The sequence below is a fragment of the Leptidea sinapis genome, chromosome 13, assembly GCF_905404315.1.
Source record: "Leptidea sinapis chromosome 13, ilLepSina1.1, whole genome shotgun sequence".
In the NCBI taxonomy this organism is placed as follows: Eukaryota; Metazoa; Arthropoda; class Insecta; order Lepidoptera; family Pieridae; genus Leptidea; species Leptidea sinapis.
This window is the reverse complement of record NC_066277.1, coordinates 9,021,640-9,045,168: the sequence shown is the minus strand read 5'-3', so window position 1 is coordinate 9,045,168 and position 23,529 is coordinate 9,021,640. Positions and strand designations below refer to the sequence as shown.

General features: G+C 38.6%; 1 protein-coding gene across 7 annotated transcripts in view; it reads left to right on the top strand.

The window, feature by feature from the left end:
• LOC126967523 (uncharacterized) overlaps positions 1-22,690 on the top strand; it is a 53,487-nt gene extending 30,797 nt beyond the window's left edge. For all 7 annotated transcript variants that reach the window (XM_050812028.1, XM_050812029.1, XM_050812027.1 and 4 more), the window contains 11 exons: positions 882-1,004; positions 3,224-3,325; positions 3,906-4,000; positions 6,979-7,140; positions 8,573-8,731; positions 11,171-11,271; positions 17,684-17,870; positions 18,693-18,884; positions 19,466-19,571; positions 20,919-21,054; positions 22,027-22,690. In XM_050812028.1, the coding sequence (XP_050667985.1) occupies positions 882-1,004; positions 3,224-3,325; positions 3,906-4,000; positions 6,979-7,140; positions 8,573-8,731; positions 11,171-11,271; positions 17,684-17,870; positions 18,693-18,884; positions 19,466-19,571; positions 20,919-21,054; positions 22,027-22,175 (1,512 nt within the window). In that variant the 3' untranslated portion in view covers positions 22,176-22,690. The remainder of the gene's footprint in view (positions 1-881; positions 1,005-3,223; positions 3,326-3,905; positions 4,001-6,978; positions 7,141-8,572; positions 8,732-11,170; positions 11,272-17,683; positions 17,871-18,692; positions 18,885-19,465; positions 19,572-20,918; positions 21,055-22,026) is intronic.
• Positions 22,691-23,529: the final 839 nt, after the last annotated feature.

The window sequence follows — 23,529 nt, the reverse complement described above, 5'->3', positions numbered from 1 at the left end:
AACCTCGAATACGATACCCATATTGTTGAAATCATCGCCATCTTGGATTTAAAAAAAACTTCGTTTACTACACACGACGTTATGCGACAGAATTGCCATCTAAAGTTCTAATATTTAACTACTTAACGAATACATCAAACAATTATCAAAAATACATAGGCATTAAAAAAAACAAAATTCAAACTTACTAAAGTATCAAATTCATTTCATTCCCACAACTAACTTTAAGTACGTGTATGTGTTTGAGCGGTGTCAGTGTAGTGGTGCGATTCGATACCTCTCTGTTTTGAGAACGCGTCCTTAAATTGCTAAATATACCCCAGAAACTTCTTGGCTATAAATCAATTTTGAGAGACTTAATATTCTTTTATCTCAAAGCGTGCACGATAAAATAATTATCACCTCGCACTTCACTAATAAAACCCCGCCGTTTGACATTCAAAGTCAAAGTCAAAGTCAAAAAAATCTTTATTCACTGTACAACCTTATAAGTTATTTAGTGCAAGTCAGGATGAAGTACAAAAGTTACAAAAGCATTCAAATGAGCATAACAATATTCATTAACAAAATTTAGAACATTAATTCCAACTATCTTTATCATTCAAATAATCTTTAACATTATAATAGGCCTTAGATGTTAATTTTTTTTTAACGATACATTAAAAATTTTTAATAGGTAATATTTTAATTTCATTTGGGAGTTTATTATAAAATATAACACAATCCACTTTAAAAGTTTTAGCAATTTTACGGAGCCTAGTAGATGGAATTGCGAGTTTGTGTTTGTTTCGAGTATTTTTTCATTTCATTTTTTAATTTTGTATTAACTTCGACCCTTGGGCAGACGGCCCTTTATCATAAGACTTATGATTGTTTTTCAGAGTGGAAAGAGCCCAGAACGTACCCCAATGGGCTCTCCGCCACAATTGGACTCCGTGCACCAAGCGGCTAATATTCAGAACGCCAGTCCCGAAGTTAATAAAAAATCAAGACAACCTATTAACGTAATTAAATTATAACTAATAATACTTTATTTGAATTCATCATCATATAAGCCGGAGGACGGTCTCCACAAAGATCTCCACGATGATTGGTCCTGCGTTGCTCTCATCCAACTTATTCCGGCGATCTTGACCAGATCATGGGTCCACCTTGTTCCGATCTACCAACTCTGAGTGTTCCGGTATGTAGACGCATTTCGAGGATTTGTAAGGCAATGGAGATGGCTATACTCGGAGTTAACCTGCGAGATCGAATCAGAAATGAGGAGAACTTAATATGGTCAAATTTTTTTTATGAAGTAATATAATCTTAATAAAAGCCTGTATGTCTTTATTGAAGTTCCAGCTACAATAAAATAACTGTGACATGTTGAAAAAAATAGCGGCGAAGAGTTAAGCTCTATAATATAAATGACATACATCTGCGGACACTAAAATAATAAACTTGCCTTGTTGTCGTTGCCTAGCAGCAAGAGGTTCTATCTAAACGAATAAATTATCTAAGGATGTGACTACATTAGGGTTAAGTGCAGGCCTTAAATGTATCTTTTCATGGAGAATTAGTCACTGCAAATATATTTATTAGACCAGGGCTTCACTACGGTAAATTTTCAGCTCTTAAGTTCGTTCACTACCAGTCAAGCTTGGGTAGTTCGTGCCGTGTCACCAAGTGCAGAGAAAAAGTTTATGCATTCAAAAATGCAATTCAAATTAAAATATTTTTATTCAATATTCAATAGATGTGATATCACTTATTGATAGTCAACAAATACCACTCATTCCAAAATGAATGCCTCAGACCTGAGAAGAATGGTTGCAACAAACTCAGCGGGCTTTTTTTTTAATCGAATAAATATGTTTACAAAGTAATATCGTACAATTAAACTTATTATTTAGTAGCCTGAGGGCGGTCGCTCCATTCCCAATCTTATCATTAAGAAAGTCATTTATGTTATAGTAACCTTTACAACACAAACGTTTTTTAACAATTCTTTTTAATTTCGTATTATATAATATTCCTGTCATTCATGTCGACTTCTGAATTCTATTATTTAGATATGAAATCTGAAGATCGAGCGCAGTTCCTTTAATGTCATAGTGACATGACTTCCTGAGCTGCGATGAATGTTGAACACAATCAAAAGCTTCCCAGTGAAAAACATTTTAAGTCATCTTATTTTTATTTGATGCATTTTAAATATGAAAAGACTTTGCAATAGAACAAACACTTTTAAATAATTTAGAGTATTTTTTGACATACGCAAGAAAAGATACATGATTATATAATGATCTGTCACTATATACACTTCCCTTAAAGCCTCGCCTAGTATCGGAATACTGGGTCTGGAAATCTCGAGCAATTGCCAATTCCGTGGCCATCTGGAGGGCAGAGCCAAACTGGCTTCAAAGAAACTGGGCGTCATAAATAGAGCACGGCAATACTTCACGCCGGCCCACATTCTAGCGAGAAGTTTGTAGAGACAAAGCGCAGAGCCGGCCTCACATGGAGTATTGCTGTCATCTCTGGTCTGGCGCACCCCAGTATCAGCTCGATCCATTTGACCGCGTGCAACGCAGAGCAGCTCGAATTGTCGGGGACCAGTACTATGTTAACGGCTGGATCACTTGGCGTTGCGTAGAGACGTCGCTTCATTGTGTGTCTTCTACCGCATTTATCACGGGAGTGTTCCGAAGAGCTGTTCAACCTGATTCCTGCCGCCGAATTTCACCTTCGCACGACACGCCACAAGTTACGATATCATCCCCACCATCTGGATGTGTGGCGGTCCTCCACAGTGCGGTTTTCAAGGAGCTTTCTTCCTCGTACTACGAAGCTGTGGAATGAGCTTCCTTGTGCGGTGTTTCCGGGACGATACGACATGGGTACCTTCAAGAAAATCGCGTTCACCTTCCTTAAAGGCCGGCAACGCTCTTGTGATTCCTCTGGTGTTGCAGGAGAGTGTGGGCGGCGGTGATCACTTAACACCAGGTGACCCGTACGCTCGTTTGTCCTCCTATCCCATAAAAAAAATATTGTTCATAATGCCGTTGTCTTCTCCTATGAATGCCAGCTGTTGCTTTGTCCATCAATGAACATAGTGATATTTCTTTGATTTTATTGATTTGTTTTGTATTTAGCTTTCTTCTTTCTTCTTTTTAAACAAATTATTGATTTTATTGAAAGATATAAATAATTTAATGTATTCTTCTTTGACTTGCAGTCATGTGGACTGAACGAGCCACCAGAAAAAGAGTCTGAAGATGGTGACACCATAAACAGTGACGTCAGCTCCGACACAATCAATACCAATGTAACAGCTACGGTTAGTAGATTTAAGGAAACACAATACAGAATATATATCATGAAACTGGTTTGCAATAAACCGGCCGCGGATTCGATGCCCGCGTTAGCCTGTGATACTTATAACCTCTTAACGATAACAGTAACGATAAGCTTGTTTTAAAACCTTATTTTTGGAGTAAAATCTTCAGTGCTCAGCGCAATGAGCACTTAATTTTATGGGTTTTGAATGAGACTACGTTCGGATGTGTAACGCTCTTTCGGATAAAATAAAACGCGATCAGTCTGACCAAAAATTAACAGAGTAATTTACACAAAATAATAATTATCTATATTATAAACGTTTTTACTTTATAATAAATGAACAAATCTTTTATTTTGTATTGTAACCTTGCATTGATGAAGCGTTCGAGTGACGTATCGTTCGTAAATCTTGGTATGTCTTATTGAAGGTACAACCAAGACATACCAAGATTTACGAACGATACGTCACTCGAACGGTTGGCTCAGTGGAAGAGTTAAATTTTGGTTACAAATTTAATTCCAGAAGTGAGGAATATCACTTTTAAAATTATATATTTTTAAATGAATTATTGTTTTAGGATCGCGGAAAGAGAAACCGCGGGGAGAGGAGACCCAGCGTTGCAGCCTGCTATTTAGCCGCAGCTACCTCTGCACTTGCTAGCACCACTAAAAAGTAATAGAGACTTTATTCTCTTATCTATATATGTCGCAGGGAAAAGATAACAACAGAGATTCGGTCAATTCCCTAACAGCCGTTCCCAATATTCAGTGTATGAGTGATGTCTAACTTGAGATAAAAAACGTAACTATCGTTGACTTTTCTGTCCCAATAAACTAATAGACGGTAACTCACCTTATCCGTACACGCCTGTCATTGGAACGACGTATAGCGTACCAGCGATAGAAGTTTGTATGGAAATTTAAATTCACGCGTCCCAATGTAAGGCGATAAGGATGACTTATCGGATATATTGGGACAGCTTCAGATTATTGACAGCTAATTACTGACAGTAGAAGGTAGTAATTAATCTGTATCTGTAGATGGTATGATAAGAGAGAGCACGGTGTTTTATGTCCTTTAGGATACACGATAATAAAGACAACATAAGAAAAATTCGACAATGATGAAAAAATTTCTAGTAGCAATGAGACACACGGACAAACTTTATTATATTTATCTCTATCTGTAGATAGTATATTGGGAACGGCCGTAAGTGATTTGGTCAAATCACTAGATTTGTTTCAAGAAATGATAAAATTGTGTTGTTATTGTAAAATCTTCCGAGATTTGACTAAATCACTGTTTTCATCATATACCTGCGACATCATAAATTATAAGTTAACGCATTTTCACACAAATAATGTAAAGGCCCAAATTAGGCATATTTGGTTAATCCTGCACTGTGGGCACCATATTGATATAATTATATTTATTTGAAAAAACTTATTAAATGTTTAAATAATATGAAATGAAAACAAACATTTATATAATAATAATATTGACACACTTTTTACACATTTGTGTAAAAAGGGATTGTCTTGCCCCAAATTAGGCATACATAGCCTGTGTTATGGGTTGCAAGACAACGATATATTTAATACAATATACTTACTTAAACATCCGTGACTCAGAAACAAACATCATATAAATGCTTGCACCTACCGGGATTCGAACCCGGGACCGCTAAGCTTAGTAGGTAGAATCGCTAACCACTCGGCTATACAGGTCGTCATATATATAATATCATCATTGTTTGCACCTACCATGATTTGAACCCGAAGCAAAGTAGTGAGGGCCAGTTTGTTTATGTCAATAACTCTTTGACCGCGATGTCATTAATTATTGAATCACTTTAGAATAGGGGTTCGTTACATATCGCAATTACTTATCTATACTAATATTATAAAGCTGCAGTGTTTGTTTGTTTGTTTGAACGCGCTAATCTCTGGTACTACTGGTCCGATTTGAATGATTATTTCAGTGTTGGGTAGTCCATTTATCGAGGAAGGCTATAGGCTATGTTTCTTTTTTTCAAAATTAGGGATCCGTAATAAAATTGCTATTTTGTAACACAAGGTGTAAAATAAAACCTATTTTTGCGTGCGCTGCAAAAACTATTGACAATAGAACAAAATGATGTACAGGCTATAATATAGGCAATATTTTATTACTTATAAAACTATCGCATGAATTATACTTTATATGGCAAAACAACGATTGCCGGGTCAGCTAGTCAATAGAATAAATAGAATTCATGTATCGATAAGCTAGCCTTTAAATAAACACCACTTCACTTTCATTTGATGAATGATTCTTGAATGGCCGCTTCAGTAAGCGGTTCAAGATTAAAGTTCACCATAAATATTACCTATATCTAAAATATATCTAATTCAATTTGTGAAGCACTTATCTACCATGTTATTATTATTTTTAATGTATGTTCATATAGTCACATATTATGTGAATTTGCTAGAAACTGTCGTAACCAATTATGGTTCTGTTCCTGGTGTTAACATTAGTTAACACCAGGAACAGACATAGACTTATAATGCCTACTACTCGGCTGTCGTCGATTTAATTCGAGTTGGTAATTCTTTTGTGGGGCGATGAATATGGTTTTACAACAAGATCCCAGAAAATGTTCAAAACTAAAGTATAACGTTATTCAAAAGAATTGTTAAAAAATGTTTGTGTGGTAAAGGTCACTACAACATAAATGACTTTCTTAATTATACCACAGATTAGGAATGGAGCGACCGCCCTCAGGCTATTAAATAATAACTTTAATTGTAAAACAATTTTTTTCTTGATGAAAAAAAAAGCCCGCTGAGTTTGTTGCGCCCATTCTTCTCAGGTCTGAGGTAATGGAATGGGTGGTAGTTTTTTACTTTCAATATGTGATGTCACATCCTATCTATCTATCTATATATATATATATATATATATACATATATATATATAAAATTGAATTGCTGTTCGTTAGTCTCGCTAAAACTCGAGAACGGCTGGACCGATTTGGCTAATTTTGGTCTTGAATTATTTGTGGAAGTCCAGGGAAGGTTTAAAAGGTGAATAAATATGAAAGTGTTGGAATTAAATAAAAACAACAATTTTGTTTTTCCTTTGATGTGTCCCCCGTCGTCCGATATTTGTTTTGTATGGACATATTTTCTTTGAGAGAATTTATTGACGCACGGTTTGACAGTTCTGCTGTAAAACAATTTCATTACAACAACAGGGAGCATATTTTACGAAATAATTCATGTTATAAAATATTATTGACAAATTCATAAAAACATTATTTTATTTATTACTAGCTGATACCCCGCGACGTCGTTCGCGTACGTCTTTTTACACCTTGGGCTACATTACTGGACTTTTTGTAGGGATCCCTAATTTTTTTGAAAATGTTATATAGTCTATAACACTCGGGGATAATGTAGCTTCCCAACAGTGAAAGAATTATTCAAATCGGTTCAGTAGTAACAAACAAACAACCAAATATTTCCTCTTTATAATACTAGTATAGATATACAGAAAAACGTCTGTCGGGTCAACTAGTTTTGAATAAATATCCTATTGTAATTTGAATGGCACTTTTGAATATAAAAATTTTTTGTATGTAAAGTATGGATATTTATGTGTTTCAGAGGGAGCTCGTCTCCTGTACGTAATCTACATACCATGAGTAGTACATCATACTCCGTGCAGGGGGCAGGCGCCTCGCCACCATCGCAGTACGCAGCCGCCTTCAGCAGCCCACAAGTGTCACTGTTCAATGAATCCAAGGAGTCACTTGCACGAGCCAATATGTGAGAACGCATAACGATATAATCGAAACTTATAAAATAAAATAAGCCTTTATTATTTTCGAAGATTTTAATTATATTATTAAACAACAAGAATATTTAAAAGATTAAATTTAGGTTCTAGTTAACTAAAGGTCCTTTTGGAAGATAAACCATTTATATTGTCCCAGTACTTTCAGTCCAAAGCAAGCCTGGTCCAAATTGGACCTAGTGACTGGTGTATTTCGTCCTCCCATTTTTTTGAGGTCCGTCCTCTGAGCCGTTTGCCTTCTCGTGGGTACCAGCGAGTAACCAGCTCGTACCATTTCTCCAGGTTGCAGCGTTGCCTTCTCTTGGGCACCAGAGAGTAACCAGCTTGGACCATTTCTCCAGGTTGCAGCGTTGCCTTCTATTGGGTACCAGAGAGTAACCAGATTGGGCCATTTCTCCAGGTTGCAGCGTTGCCTTCTCTTGGGTATCAGAGAGTAACCAGCTTGGACCATTTCTCCAGGTTGCAGCATTGCCTTCTCTTGGGTACCAGAGAGTAACCAGCTTGGACCATTTCTCCAGGTTGCAGCGTTGCCTTCTATTGGGTACCAGAGAGTAACCAGATTGGACCATTTCTCCAGGTTGCAACGTTGCCTTCTCTTGGGTATCAGAGAGTAACCAGCTTGGACCATTTCTCCAGGTTGCAGCATTGCCTTCTCTTGGGTACCAGAGAGTAACCAGCATGGACCATTTCTCCAGGTTGCAGCTCAGCAAATGATCTGTCCATCCCCATTGTTTGCGCAGATCGATCAATTCGAGTTAGGATTTATTGAATTAGGCGTTACTTTGCGGAAATCCATAATTATACAAATTATTTAAGTTTTAACTTAAATAATTTGTATCGAGTTAGGATGCCATTGGTTGGTAAATGACCTTTTTGTGTTGTTGGCTGCCCAGGTTTCGCAGCCATAAGTTATGCATGGTAGGATGCACGAGTTGTCTTGGTTTTGATATTTATGCTTAGTTTTTGCTTTTTAAAATCTCATCTCTTATTAAAATTACCTGTTATTTTAAATGAAACTAGTTTAAGAATATCAAGACTATTACCAGTATTTCATATATTAGATTTTTCGAAGATTCCCATATCAGATCGACCTGAAAGCAACGTAGTGGCTGATTTATTTTGCAAGATTATTACGCAGTTAGGCTAAGCATGGAAGAAAGTATCTGCAGAAGTTGCCCTAGATAACATATGTCGTTGGGCAAAAAGATATGAACTACCACGACTATATTGCAAACTTCGCACATCTATTATTTCCTCTTCTATAAGATCTGTAAGGATCCACTCAGATGTGAGTTTACGTGAATGTCATGCTAATTTTTGAGGCCTCTCTTATTTAGGAGGCCCAGTATCGTCACTGCATGTTGGGTAATCAACTACTTTAAGTCTGAATAATGAATATTACAGGAATAAGTTGTCCGCGTCAATACTTGGTCCGTCGAACAAGAAATATATAGCTGATGGGTCCCTCTTTAATTGGGACCGAGAGACGGTCCTTGTGTTTGGAGGTACTGACCCCCACAGTCCTTATGGAGTTGCGGGTAACACTGGCAAAGACATATACAGGTAATGTTCCTGGACTGCATCGTCCAGGATAAATAGTTTACAATAATATCAAATTGCTGCCGATACTTATATCGAATATTTTAGTATGGAAAAGGAGGACGAACGAGCGTGCGGGTGTTAAGTGATCACCGCCGCCCACATTCTCTTGCAACACCAGAGGAATCACAGAAGCGTTGCCGGCCTTTCAGGAAGGTGTACGCGCATTTTTTGAAGGTACCTATGTCCTATCGTCCCGAAAACACCGCACAAGGAAGTTCATTCGACAGGTTTGTAGTACGTGGAAGAAAGCTCCTTGAAAACCGCACTGTGGAGGACCACCACACATCCAGATGGTGGGGATGATGTCCTAACTTGTGGCGTGTCGTGTGAAGGAGGAATTCGGCGGCAGGAATCAGATGAAACATTGAAAAAGTTCACATTAAGCGTGGAGCGGGGTACCGTGGTATTACTGCCTCGTTTGTCCTCGGAAATACGACATATATTAAGATTGTTGTATCAATTTCAAATACAAATTCACCATATTCATGAAAACCATTAACTTACAATATAATGAAATGAAATAGACCATAGACAAGTTATGTTTCATGTAAAATAATAACCCGCGTGACTGCTCGATGCCAACTTTATTTTGAAAGTTCACCTAGTTCAAAATGATGGTGCAGGAAACTACACTGCGCTATTTTTATTTTAGTGACATGACCTTTTTAATACCCCATGTATTTATAGAAAAGTGATGTATATTTTTTTGTATAGAAGAGAAAGACATTAGCGTACGGGTCCCGTGATGTTAAATGATCGCCCGCATTCTCTTGTAACATCAGAGCAATCACAGGAGCGCTGCCGGCGTTTTAGAAAAGTGTACGACTTTTTAGTAGTACTAATGTTGGCACCCTGATGTTAGTTGGTCAACGAGACCATTTGTATCATACTCCAGCTACCATAAGCCTACTTTATATGTAAGTAACTTATATTTGTCTACTGAACCACAACCAATGGACGAGAACTAAATATATAAGTAATGTTGTAATAAATAAAAAAACAGTTCTTTCTTACTGTATAAAAATAATTATATTCTCCAGCGCATAAAATAATAGGGAAGTCCGAGGGTGTCGTAAGAGGCGACTTGGGGCATTTACCAGTGGGAGGCTTCTTGCACGGGATGCCAGCTATTATGCCTTTATGCCTATTCGTAAAGAAATAAATAATGTATAACTGTGTGTGTGTGTGTGTGTGTGTGTGTGTGTGTGTGTGTGTGTGTGTGTGTTTCGGTCAGAAAGGCACCGTAATGAATTTACTGGACAAATGAGACTAAACATCTTATGTCTTACACAAATAAAATTTGAAAAACAAAATTTTATGAACGATGAGGGATTCGACCCACGACCTCCGGCGTTCCGTGCCGGTGCTCTAACCAACTGAGCTAACCGTTCGAGTACCGCCTCATTACAAAATTCTGTTTGCTTTGTTCAACTCTCAGGTTGTGGCTTCATCTACAGGATCCACTTTTCAGTTGATAACCTGCTCAACCCCAATATTTGCATATTAGGAAATTGACTTGAGATGTCGCTCTTGTAAATCTAAACAATATGTTATGTTTTTAAAGTGATCACGTTTTCGCACAGAATTTTATAACAAGGCGGTACTCGAACGGTTAGCTCAGTTGGTTAGAGCACCGGCACGGAACGCCCGCGCCGGAGGTCGTGGGTTCGAATCCCGCATCGTTCATAAAATTTTGTTTTTCAAATTTTATTCGTGCATTAATCCTAGAAGTGAGGGTTATAACTTTAATAACATAACATATTATCTTATGTCTTATGATGACGAGCGCAATTTAAGCGCTGCGCCGCTCAGAATTTTTGGATTTTTTCAAGAATCCTGATTGTCGCTGCGTTGTAATGGGCAGGGCGTATGAATGACCATCAGCTGAACGTCCTGCTCGTCTCGTCCTTTATTGTCATAAAATAAAATTATGGTTTACCGTAAAATAGCTCCTTATTCAATAAGTTTTCAGAATAGTCAGGTCTGTGCAGGATGAGTTAAACAATATAATAATCTAGGGCCGGTTGCATAGATTGCCAGAACCAGTCTTCTTTACCTGAAAAAAATTATTTAAGTTTATCAGTTTTTACTTGCTTTTTATTATCTTTGAGTATGTTTGTTTGTAACCCACTCATTTGGGCGCGATTTTGACCCACTTTTAACTTTCGTTCAAACTACGTAGATTATTCGTGGACCCACAATACATTAATTTGATAGAATTATTCCATTTTTCAAGTTAAAAAAAAAACAAAATAAGACTTTCATTAATTTAGAAAATTTACAATTTTATATATTGTAGGAATTAATGTTAATTTTAAATTTCAACCTTTTGTTTTCTATAAAAAGCGTGTTTTTTTCTTTTTTTTGCTATTATTTATTAAATTGTTTCTGAATGAACAGATTCGACCCAGTGTCTAATAGTTGGGAGAGTGTAGGAGAACTTCCAGAACCAAGGCATCACCACTCTGTAGCTTTCTTACGAGGAAGAGTATTCCTAGTCGGTAAGTAACAATTACCCGTTTTGGGACTCTTGAAATTTATATTTGGGAATTTCGACGGTACAAAAATCTACTAGGAATTACATACGATAACGGTTTATCAACATTCAAATCATAAAATTCTTTAGATGGAATAGAAAATATAATAAAATAGACAATTCGTATTTTTCAAACATAAGAAATCGTTGCAATTCCATGTTTAAGGCTCGGTATCCACCAAAAAGGAGAGGAGAGGAGATGTATTTTGATGACCAATCAGATTTTGATACTGCCACATCTACTCTCCGCTTAGCTTCAGTGGAAATCGATCATGCGGAGACGAGAGGAGATGTCTCATTTTTCTATAGAATTTTGTGCCGCTTCGAGCTATCTAGCAGCGCGGCAGCGCGGAGATGAGTGTAGGCGGGCCTTTCGTAGAAATCCCTAGACTAATTTCGAGCTCTCACAGCTCACAATCCCAGTATACACAGCTCACATCGGTCTCATCTCCTCTACGCTTTGGAGGAAATAACCTGATAACTTCGCGGCCTATCTCCTCTCGTCTCCTCTCCGCTTTGGTGGATACCGGGCCTTATTATGTACAAAATATGATTGAATAAATCATTGTGCAAACGATATACAACTGTTTAAAATAAAATATTTCGACCCTGAGTGATACACAACCTTTTTCATCTATAAGAATTTTTTAAGTCTTCTTTCTTCAAGCTTTCTCATGATTTAAATAACCCTTTCTAATTTTAATAAGATTTTTTCTATAAGTATTCGTTTTCAAAACTTGTTAAGAAAAATTTCCACTGTGTTTTCAGGAAGCTTAGAAATTATGAAATCTAACGCAATTGCCAATGACATTCAATACACATATAAGGACATATTACCTGATAGCGGAACGGCAAAAGTGTGCTTAACGACAATGTAAGCACACTTTACTCCTTAGTCGTGTGTCAACTGTCGCTGTCCAAATCAAATCTGAACTGAATGAATGTTTTAAATTGCTGCTTATTGACCCAAAATATTTTAAACAACTGCAGTACATGCGGCAATGTCGAGATATATGTTGTGGTGTAATTTGTGTCATGTGTCATATTTCGGCTTTCTTTTTATGTGACGTGATTGTCTATATATATAGAACGTCATTGGCAATTGCTGATAAAATAGACTTAAGTTGACATTAAATGCAAATGAAAAATTTATTTCAAAATTTAAAAAATGTTTGTGAAAATAATAAGTACTTAAAACTTTGCGGTATTTTTGTATTTAGGATGCTATATTTTGACTATAAGTGAATAATGTTTTAATTGTTTGGGACAGAGATAAACGTTTCTTCCTTTTTTCAACAATCCAATTTCCACCAAAACATAACCGGTCAATAGCTTTGTGGCCGATACATACAGTAACACGTACACTATACCTACATACATTTACACAACACATAACTGTTATTACTATCTATTTACTATTTATTATTATCTATAATATATATTGTCTTACTTCGCTTGTCTTTAAGATTTACCTACTTTGCAACTGTCGTGTCGTAATATCTGTACCTCTAATTACTGTGTTTTCTCCTTCTTTCTATATTGTAATGGTTTAACTTCATGTGTATCAGTCTACTTAATGTGTGTGTGAATTGTTAAAGTATATTAAACTGTCATAGTGTTAGAATTGAATTAGTTTTATTAAATCGCCATCAATACCACCATATCACTACTGATAGCCACTCAACGACCATAACTGGTGACCCCTGAAGAACACAAGTATACCAGATAATCCAGGTACAACTATGAGTGATAGCAGTGAATCTGTAACAGATGTTGGTTCGCGTAAGGACGACAACGTGACAACGCGACGAACTCGACGAGTGCGCGTTTCCACTGAGCGTGAAAATAAAGGAATGCAGATTATAAAAATTAAAGTTCCCCCGTTTTCACCCGAGGATCCGGAATTATGGTTTGCACTTCTAGAAGGTCAGTTTCTAAGCCACTTTATTACTGATGACGTCACAAAATTTTATAATGTGACAAATAATTTAGACGTGCAGTTTGCAAAACATGTGAAGGATGTAATTATTAACCCTCCACCTAACAATAAGTACGACAAGATTAAGACAGAGCTTATTAAGCGCTTATCCGCTTCGCACGAGAAAAAGGTTAAGCAATTGTTGACGCACGAGGAGCTCGGTGATAGAAAACCTTCACAATTTCTGCGACATTTGCAAGACTTGGCTGGCCCTTCTGTACCTGATGACTTTCTCAAATCCATGTGGTCCAACCGACTCCCGCACAATATCCAAACAGTACTGGCGTCACAACAAACCCAATCTCTGGAGCAGCTGGCAGACCGTATCCATGAGCTCACTTCACCATGTAACGTCGCCGCTGCTTCCTCAAGCAGGGCATATACATCGAACCAGTCAGATGAGATTGCGGAGTTAAAGAAGATGGTTCAGCACCTGACTCTTAAGCTGGAAGAGCACATTAAGACTTCTTGCTATTCTATGGACCGCTCGAGACCACGTGACCGTCGCCGCTCATCATCGTGACACCGGAACCGGTCAGAATCCAGCTATCGCAAGTTCCCTGTGTGCTGGTACCATAGCAAGTTCGGAGCACAGGCGCATAAGTGCCTGAAACCATGCGACTACAACAAGGCGGGAAACGCCGCCGGCAGTCGGTAGTGGCGACAAACGACTGTCCATCTTATAAGGGTCGCCTCTTCATCACCGACCGCAGTATGAATGTCCAGTTTCTGGTGGACACCGGCAGTGAGCTTTGTGTCTACCCTCTCTCTGCGCTTCGTGAACGTCGAGCCAAAAGTAACTTCGAGCTCACCGCGGCCAACGGGTCTGTTATAGATACATTTGGTTTTATTGAGCTCAACTTAAATCTAGGCTTACGGCGCAATTTTCCATGGAGATTTATTGTAGCTAATGTAACCAAGCCAATTATAGGCGTTGATTTTCTTGGTTTTTATAATTTAATAGTACAACCTTGTCAGCAAAAGCTTGTATTGCTAATAATAATGTGTTTTCTGTTAAAGTTCCAACAGGCGACACGCGCTTTCACGCTATTTTGAGTAAGTATCCGGAAATCACACATCCCGCAGGTACGCCTGCGTCTCCAAAGCACAATACGGTACACCACATTAGGACCACACCCGGCCCTCCTATTTCATGTACCCCTCGCAGACTGGCACCGGATAAACTTAAAATCGCCAAGCAGGAGTTTGAACTCATGCTTAGCAATGGTACAGCGCGTCCCTCTGATAGTCCCTGGTCTTCTCCCTTACACCTTGCACCCAAGAAGGAAAACGGCTGGCGACCTTGTGGTGATTATAGTATGCTTAATTCACGGACCATACCTGACCGTTATCCTATTAAGCACATCCATGACTTCACCCACGCTATTTCTGGATGTACTGTCTTCTCGACAATTGACTTAATGAAGGCCTATAATCAGATTCCCGTTTTTAAGGAGGATATACCGAAAACCGCGATCACTACTCCCTTTGGCTTGTATGAATTTCCCTTTATGACCTTTGGTCTAAGGAATGCTGGTCAAACTTTCCAAAGGTTTGTTGATGAAATGACGAGAGGCCTCGACTTTTGCTACTGTTTCCTTGATGATTACTTAGTCTTTTCAAGGAGCGAAGCCGAGCACGAAGCCCATCTTCATCAGCTTTTCAACCGCATGAAGGAATAACACGTCAAAATGCGTCTTCGGTGCACCAGAGGTAACGTTTTTAGGTTATCGAATATCTGCATCTGGCATTAAGCCGTTAGATTCTAAGGTTCAGGCTATAATAGACTTCCCCATACCTGCGACAGTCAGACAACTCAGGCGATTTTTAGGGATGCTCAACTTCTATAGAAGATTTTTACCCAAGTCAGCTGCCATACAAGCCCCTTTAAACGCTTTACTTACTGGCAACGTCAAAAATTCGCATTCTGTCGACATTACAGGAGAAGCTCTATTAGCTTTCAATGAGTGCTAGCAAAGTCTGGCCAATGCAGCATTGCTAGCGCACCCCGACTGTCAGGCGGATCTTGCTCTAGTAACAGATGCTTCCGACCTGGCGATGGGTGCAGTGTTGCAACAATACAAAAATGACATATGGGAACCTCTCGCATTCTTTTCGAGAAAGCTGAGTCCTTCTCAACAAAAGTACTCGCCATATGACCGGGAGCTATTAGCTATATATGACAGCATTAAATACTTTCGTCATATGCTAGAGGCAAGGCATTTCACAGTGTTTACTGACCATAAGCCGCTCAGTTACGCTTTCAATGAAAGGAAAGCTAACTGCTCACCAAGGCAATATCGTCACCTCGACTACATCTCACAGTTCACCACCGATATCAGACACATATCAGGCAAAGACAATGTCGTCGCTGACCCACTGTCGCGTGTCGAAGAACTACAGATGCCAGTAGATTTAAATGTTTTGGCCTCATCGCAAGAGTCAGACGTGGAATTGACTCAACTTTTGAAAGATTCTTCACTTCGTCTGAAAAAGTTGAAGCTTCCAAACTCTCACATGGAGATTTATTGTGACATCAGCACCACAACGCCTAGGCCCTTTGTCACTAAAGACTTGCGGAGACAAATTTTCGATAGTCTTCATAGTCTCAGCCATCCAGGCGCTATCGCAACGGCTAAACTTGTTTCCGAGCGATTCGTTTGGCCTGGAGTACGCAAAGACTGTCGTGAATGGTCTCGTCAATGTGTGCCATGTCAACGGGCAAAGGTGCATCGCCACGTTACTTCTCCATTGGGCAATTTTGATCTTCCCCGCGCTCGATTTGCTTTTGTGCATGTCGACATCATAGGCCCTCTGCCCATTTCACAGGGGTATCGGTACTGCCTAACAGCGGTGGATCGTTTCACTCGCTGGCCTGAAGTAACACCTATGGTGGATATTACCGCTGAAACGGTTGGGAAGGCATTAATATCGTGGATATCCAGGTTTGGATGTCCTACTGATATTGTCACTGATCGTGGTCGACAGTTTGAATCGTCACTTTTCCAATATCTTGGAAAAATGATCGGATTCAAGCATCGCAGAACAACCGCGTATCACCCAGCCTGTAACGGGCTAGTCGAAAGATTCCACCGCCAACTCAAAGCAGCTATAATGTGTCACGCTGATTGTAATTGGGTAGACACATTACCTTTAGTCCTGCTTGGGATAAGGAGTGCATTCAAAGACGATCTTAAGTCATCTTCTGCCGAACTAGTGTATGGTGAGCCACTACGCCTTCCTGGAGAATTTTTCCAGGCTGGTTCTTTTAACAGCACGGATATTTCGGATTTCACCTCTCGTCTTCGCCAATTTACAGCAAAGTTAACACCGATTCCAGCTTCTCGTCACTGTAAAGACAAAATTTTCGTCTACAAAGACCTTATTTCGTGTAGTCATGTATTTTTAAGAGACGACACAGTACGTGGTGCTTTACAGCCGCCTTACACCGGGCCTTATGAAGTTCTGGAACGGGGTGAAAAGACCTATAAAATACAAGTCAAAGGGAAGAGCGTTACGGTATCCATAGACCGACTCAAACCGGCCTATATACTGATGAACCCCTCTAACGAACCTCTTCCTATTCCCACTCCTATCAACAACCACCAACCTAGCCCTGTACTTCACCCTGACCCTATAGAGCAGAGTGCCTCAGCTCAGGGTGACATCAAAAGGACTCGTTCAGGCCGCACAGTCTGATTTCCAGATTATTATCGCCCGTAGTGACGGTCTCTGGGGGGGAGTGATGTGGCCGATACATACAGTAACACGTACACTATACCTACATACATTTACACAACACATAACTGTTATTACTATCTATTTACTATTTATTATTATCTATAATATATATTGTCTTACACTACAATAACTACAATATTAATATTCACACTTAACTATATTAATTAAAACACACTTATACACAAACATACAGATTAATATTAACAATAATCCCACATAAAATATTCAGTATTGTGCAGTGGAAATCCACCGCTTGTAACCGGTGAATATTGCGCCTGCGCAGAACGAATATCGTTCAACGACCCGCGCCCGCGCCGGTTCAGCAGTCGTGTCTTGATCATTCTCCGCGAAGCCCGTATCGCTTGTCTATAAGATTTACCTACTTTGCAACTGTCGTGTCGTAATATCTGTACCTCTAATTACTGTGTTTTCTCCTTCTTTCTATATTGTAATGGTTTAACTTCATGTGTATCAGTCTACTTAATGTGTGTGTGAATTGTTAAAGTATATTAAACTGTCATAGTGTTAGAATTGAATTAGTTTTATTAAATCGCCATCAATACCACCATATCACTACTGATAGCCACTCAACGACCATAGCTTCGTCATAGCTTTTGTGCGATTATAATGTGCGAAAGGCCTTTACTAAACTTACAAGGAGGTGCAGACCCTCGCGAGGATGACTTACGAGGGAAGTCTGTGGTGGTGTCGACTGTATGGAGCTACGAACCCGTAACTCGGTCCTGGTTCAGCGAATCTGGTCTCGCAATACCCAGGAAGAACTTCGGCCTGGTTGTGCATAAAATGGCCCTGTACGCCATCGGTGGTCAAGACAAGAAAGGGAGGTGAGAAATTGTACAAAATAATTAGATTTATGCATAGATTAGAGATCTAGTATAATATGGGGTCTGCGGCTAAACTCAGTCTAAAGTGACTCAGATAGTGGGCATGATATTCTAGATTATGGCGCGTCATGCCAAGGTGGAATTCAGAAGCAGGAGTAAGAAAAACAGCTCCTCCGAGCGTTGAGCAGTGTTTCCGGGACGATAAGACATGTGTACCTTCAGAAAAAGCACCTACATCATCTAAGGTCGACAACGCTCCTGTGATTCCTCTGGTGTTGCAAGAGAATGTTGGCGGCAGTGATCACTTAATATCAGATGCTCATTTCTCCTCTTCTTCCATAAAAATCTCCTCTTCCGTTGAAAGAATATTATTTATTTCTTCAAACGAAACGATTGAAATTTCACAGCAGTAAATATGATAACCCTACTAGCTAGGGAATGCGTGCTTTTATCTTGCCGAACTTTGTATTACATTCTCAAGACCTTAAGACTTAAGAGGCATAGGATCGTACTTTAAGACACCCTAACCTTCTCCTGGCAATGGCCTCACATTCCAGTCCGAACTCCTTCACAGCAGAATCTGCACAAGTTAGATTCACTGAGAACGATTCTACCTAGGTGCCCATTCACCTTGCAATGGCCGGAAAGGAACCCCGTGAAGGGTTTTTCTCAGTTGTCGCATTGTTTGGACCCCATTAACGAACTGATGTAGCTTCATGACGCTCACCAAGTGTTGTTGCAATATTATGTTTGTGACTGTCACTCCCTATGGTAAAAAATATATTTCTATTTTATTCTTTAATCCTTTCATGCTTTGTGTAGAGTGCTTCGATCAGTGGAAAAGTTCGATCCAAAAACTGGGTTCTGGACGGAAGTGAAGTCGATGAGTGTTGCTAGAATGGCAGTGGCGTCAGTCAAGTACAGGGAGTACATCTGGGTGGCCGGCGGAATGACGGGCGAGAAGAAGAGACCAGTGTGCAAAATTGTTGAATGCTACAACTCGAAGACCAACGAGTAAGTGTATCAATATTATGTTAATCATAGCCTTACAAGTATCTGCTCGATCCATTTGACCGCATGCAACGTAGAGCAACTCGAATTGTCGGGGACTCAGTGCTCTGTGAACGCCTGGATCACTTGGCGTTGCGTAGAGACGTCGCTTCATTGTGTGTCTTCTACCACATTTATCACGGTGAGTGTTCCGAAGAGCTGTTTAACCTGATTCCTGCCGCCGAATTCCACCTTCGCACGACACGCCACAAGTTAGGATATCATCCCAACCATCTGGATGTGTGGCGGTCCTCCACAGTGTGGTTTTCAAGGAGCTTTCTCCCTCGTACTACAAAGCTGTGGAATGAGCTTCCTTGTGCGGTGTTTCCGGGACGATATGACATGGGTACCTTCAAAAAAAGCGCGTACACCTTCCTTAAAAGCCGGCAACGCTCTTGTGATTCCTCTGGTGTTGCATAAGAATGTGGGCGGCGGTGATCACTTAACACCAGGTGACCCGTACGCTCGTTTGTCCTCCTATTCCATAAAAAAAAAAAACGTGTAATAAATAATGTAAGATTTTAAAATTATCTGCGCTGTTTTAGATGGACGATGATACACAACCTGCGATTCCCGAGGTGTTTCGCGACTCTGTTCTCTATGAACGACAGATTGTATATTGTTGGCGGTGCGGGCAAAGTCAACGATAAGGTAAACAGCTGTTTCCTGTTTAAACTGTAGCTTGTTTGTCAGAATAATATTATCGTCAACATAGGATTGGTAATATTTATCGGTTTCGAAATGTTTACGAATCACAACAAGGGTGCAGTCGCTAAATAGTCTATTTTTTATAGTAGTATTTTTCAGTGTATCAGTAAATTTTGTAATATTCATTTATTAATTATTTCCTTTAAAATTATTTTCTAGAAACTTTATACTCCATCAGTGTGGATTCGTGAATTTTTTATATTGAATATCAGTTTATATATTAATATTTGTCCATTGGTATATTGATTAAAAAGAGTGGCAATGAGTATCTTGTGACTTCTTCTCATAAAGGTTTAACCTTTTCCGAAGTGGTAGTAGATGATAAAATGTGTAACTTTTAATAAATTTATTTATAAGTGTCATTATTTCACCTAATTGATTTGACTTGATACATCTCATCTGAGGTAGCTCTACAGTCCAAGGATCAATCTTTCACGTACAACAAAATTATAGAATGAGCTTCCTTGTGTGGAAACACCAGGACAATAAGACATCGAGGCCTTTGAAAAAGTGCGTACACCTGAAGTCTCCTTTGATAATATGCAAATGCTTGGTAGGTACTTATTGTTGAAATTAAGGATATACCCTAAACCTGAATCAATCAATCAAGTTAAAGAGAATGGCATACTTTCATGATACGCGAGTGAAAAGTGCCTACAGAAATTTTCACGATTGAAAACAAGCAAAATGAAGTGTGGGCTCATTCATTAGTTGTTATTTGATGGAACATGTCTTATCAAAGAGTCACAAGGCATCGTTTTTGTGAAAAAGGGTGTAGACTTCAGCTTAAGAGCATCAAGAGATAGTATTGGATCGTGTTTTGAAACCTTTTAGCAATATTCCAGCAAGCAGCAATTCCAGCTCTCCGGCCTTAGTTCCAGACTTCATAAGAGCTAAAGATTGTCCCTAGTCTAGCCAAGATGTGAACAAATTATAGTCAATTTTAGAAAACATGGCGTTCTATCTCTAAACGACACGCCACATTGGGGGCCCTTAAGAAATCTCTAGAACAAGCAATACCTAAATTTCCCATGGAAAGATTGATTTTTACGTCGTAAAAAATACATTTTCGTTTGTTACAGAATTTATCAAACTGATCAGACTATGTGTGACTAGTGTTATACACACATGGAATAGTTTCAAGCAGATAGCGTAAATCAACTTTCAAAGTTGCGAAATGAACGAAAATTTCGATTTTCTTAGAAAGAAAATTTACAGAATTGGCCACTTTTTATTTTTTGGCAATGAGCATGTATGCCTATTCTTAAAAAAATTGTATTCCTTTTTCAGGACAAAACACCTAGCAGTGTTGGAGCCATTGATGTCTGGGACTGGAAACAGCGGCAATGGAATCAGGAGACAGAAATGTCGATACCTAGACATGGTCATGCATTGGCGTATCTTGGCACTCAGCTCATCATTATTGGTAAGCATTCACTATTCAGATGGTTCCGACATAGAGCAGATGGTTGCGAAACTGAAGTGGCAGTGGGCAGGGCACATAGCTCGACGGACAGATTGCCGTTGGGCAGTAAAGTCCTCGTATGGCAAGAACGTACCGGAAGACGTAGTGTTGGTAGGGCCCCCACAAGATGGACCGACGATGTGACCAAGATCGCTGACATAGGATGGAGCAGACAGTCTTTGGGGCATTTGTCCAGCAGTGGACGTCTTCCCGCTGAAATGAAGATGATGATTCACTACTCATATGCAATCTCTCTGGTAGCATTGAGAGCATCAATAGCTTATTTTGTGTTAATTTGCTGATGGAAACTTATATAATTTAAGTCTCTTTGACCTTATAATACCAACCTTCTTCACCAATAACTTGTAGCGTTACTACCTTTTACCGCTTATAAGTATTAAGTTCTGGCGAATATGGCGTATGGCCGAGGTCTAGTTTAGTTGCAATTCTCAGTTTCACCTTCACTTTTCTCGCTACCTGAAGCTCTTTGGCAGTTTGGACCAAAGCGGGGTGCAAATGTCGCAAACTGTAGCACTTCTGTTTGCCCAGTGCTGCCCTACGTATGCAGCATAAATAAAATTTAGCTTATGACTTGCCTTCTGCAAACTTCGTATAAGTACCTACCGCAGATCTTGTCTAATCACAATTTCCTTCCAGATTTACTTTAGCTGTAAAGATGTTTACGTTAGCGCTGTGTAAGATATTATACTAGCAACCCTTACAGACAGCAAATCACAAAAGATATTGTATAATATGTCATTCTAAGGAGTATTATTTCATCATACACTGTCATGACAACTGAGTTGGTTTCTGCCGCGCATTCGAGTAAAGACTTATGAAAATCACTTCATTGGTAGATTTTTGGTTTTAGGCAGACAGACGCGGTAGGCGACATTTTGTTTTATTATTAAAAAAGGATACTTTGATTAACAGGTGGTGTTACTACGATATATATGCGCGCGTTGAGCAACGTGGAGTCTTTCTGCTGCGAACGTGCTGCGTGGATCCGGGGCGTGGCAAACCTTCCATCACCTCTATCCGGCCATGGTGCTGTCACCTTACCACCAGCTTCTCTTATGTGACAGAACTGCACTTCCAAACTCTTCATTATCATCTCCTTAATATTCCACCTTATTCTTTCACAAGTATGCGAACTTCTTGATGAGTTGTTCACGATGAAAATTTAGGGCGTGTTTTTTGCTTATTTTCTTCTAATACATGCCCACCTACAATATTTAGTAGAAAGCCAGAAAAATTACAATGCCGGCTTGCTTTTGGCATGTTATTAAATTGTTATGTAATTCTACTTAACTAAATTAAAGGTTAAATCTTATTAAATTTAAGTTATTCGAATAATATTTTCTGGAGAAATAGAATGTCTGTCTGTTGATAGTTTTGGCGCTGCAGGAAATTTTATGTGCAAACTGCTAACTATTTTTACGGTATTTTGTCTACTTTCAAAGTTAGGGTTGCTATCAGATTAGAATAATTTAAAATCTCTTATGAGTTTGTGAACTGGTAAATTGTGAGAGTAAAAATGTAAAAATATGTAAAGCAAATAAGAATAATTTATGGGAAAAATAAAAAATAAATTGATTATTATACTTTTATTTAACTTTTTACCTAACTAATATAATATAGACTGTATAAATAGATAAATATTTACAATATTTACAAAATTAATACGCAGAATATTAAGTTGTTTATTCTTTTATGACTAAAGCTATAGAGATAAATGTATATACTCATAATATTTTAAAGTAACTAATTGAGAGTATACGTACAAACTTATGTTTTTTTATGGTGTTATTGAACTATAGCCTTACAGTGTGCATAATTAATGCAAAATATATTAAAAATAATATTGACAATCAAATTTTTGTATACCGATTTATTGGTGAATTGTGCTGTCCGACTTCTAATTTTAAGAAATAAGTACTTAATCACGATTCATATAAATAAATAAATTTCATTTCAGACTAGATAAATCCCTAAAAAACATTAAACCCTTATTAACACCGTTAACCTCTCATATTTTAGACTTGAAGTCAATCATCAACTTAACTTTTGCCAATGACTATGTGACCTAGACTGGGACCAGAATCCCTTAAGAACTATAAAACTCTCATAAAACTTAATTAGAGTTTTATAGTTCTTAAACCATGATATAACGATAAAGAAAAAAAAATCCAATATATTATTTGAAATATTGCTCCTGCGGTTTGCTTCAATTTAAAAATATTGAAGATCGTTTATTGATGGAATAGAATTTAATAGAACTATAAAACTACCATTAAACATTATATGGGTCTGTAACGGCCGTTCCCAATATTCAGTCTATCGTTTATTTGGGATAAAAATCGTAATTATCGTTGACTTTTCTGTCCCAATATACTTTTCGACGGTAACTCACCTTATCCGTTCACGCTGTCTGTC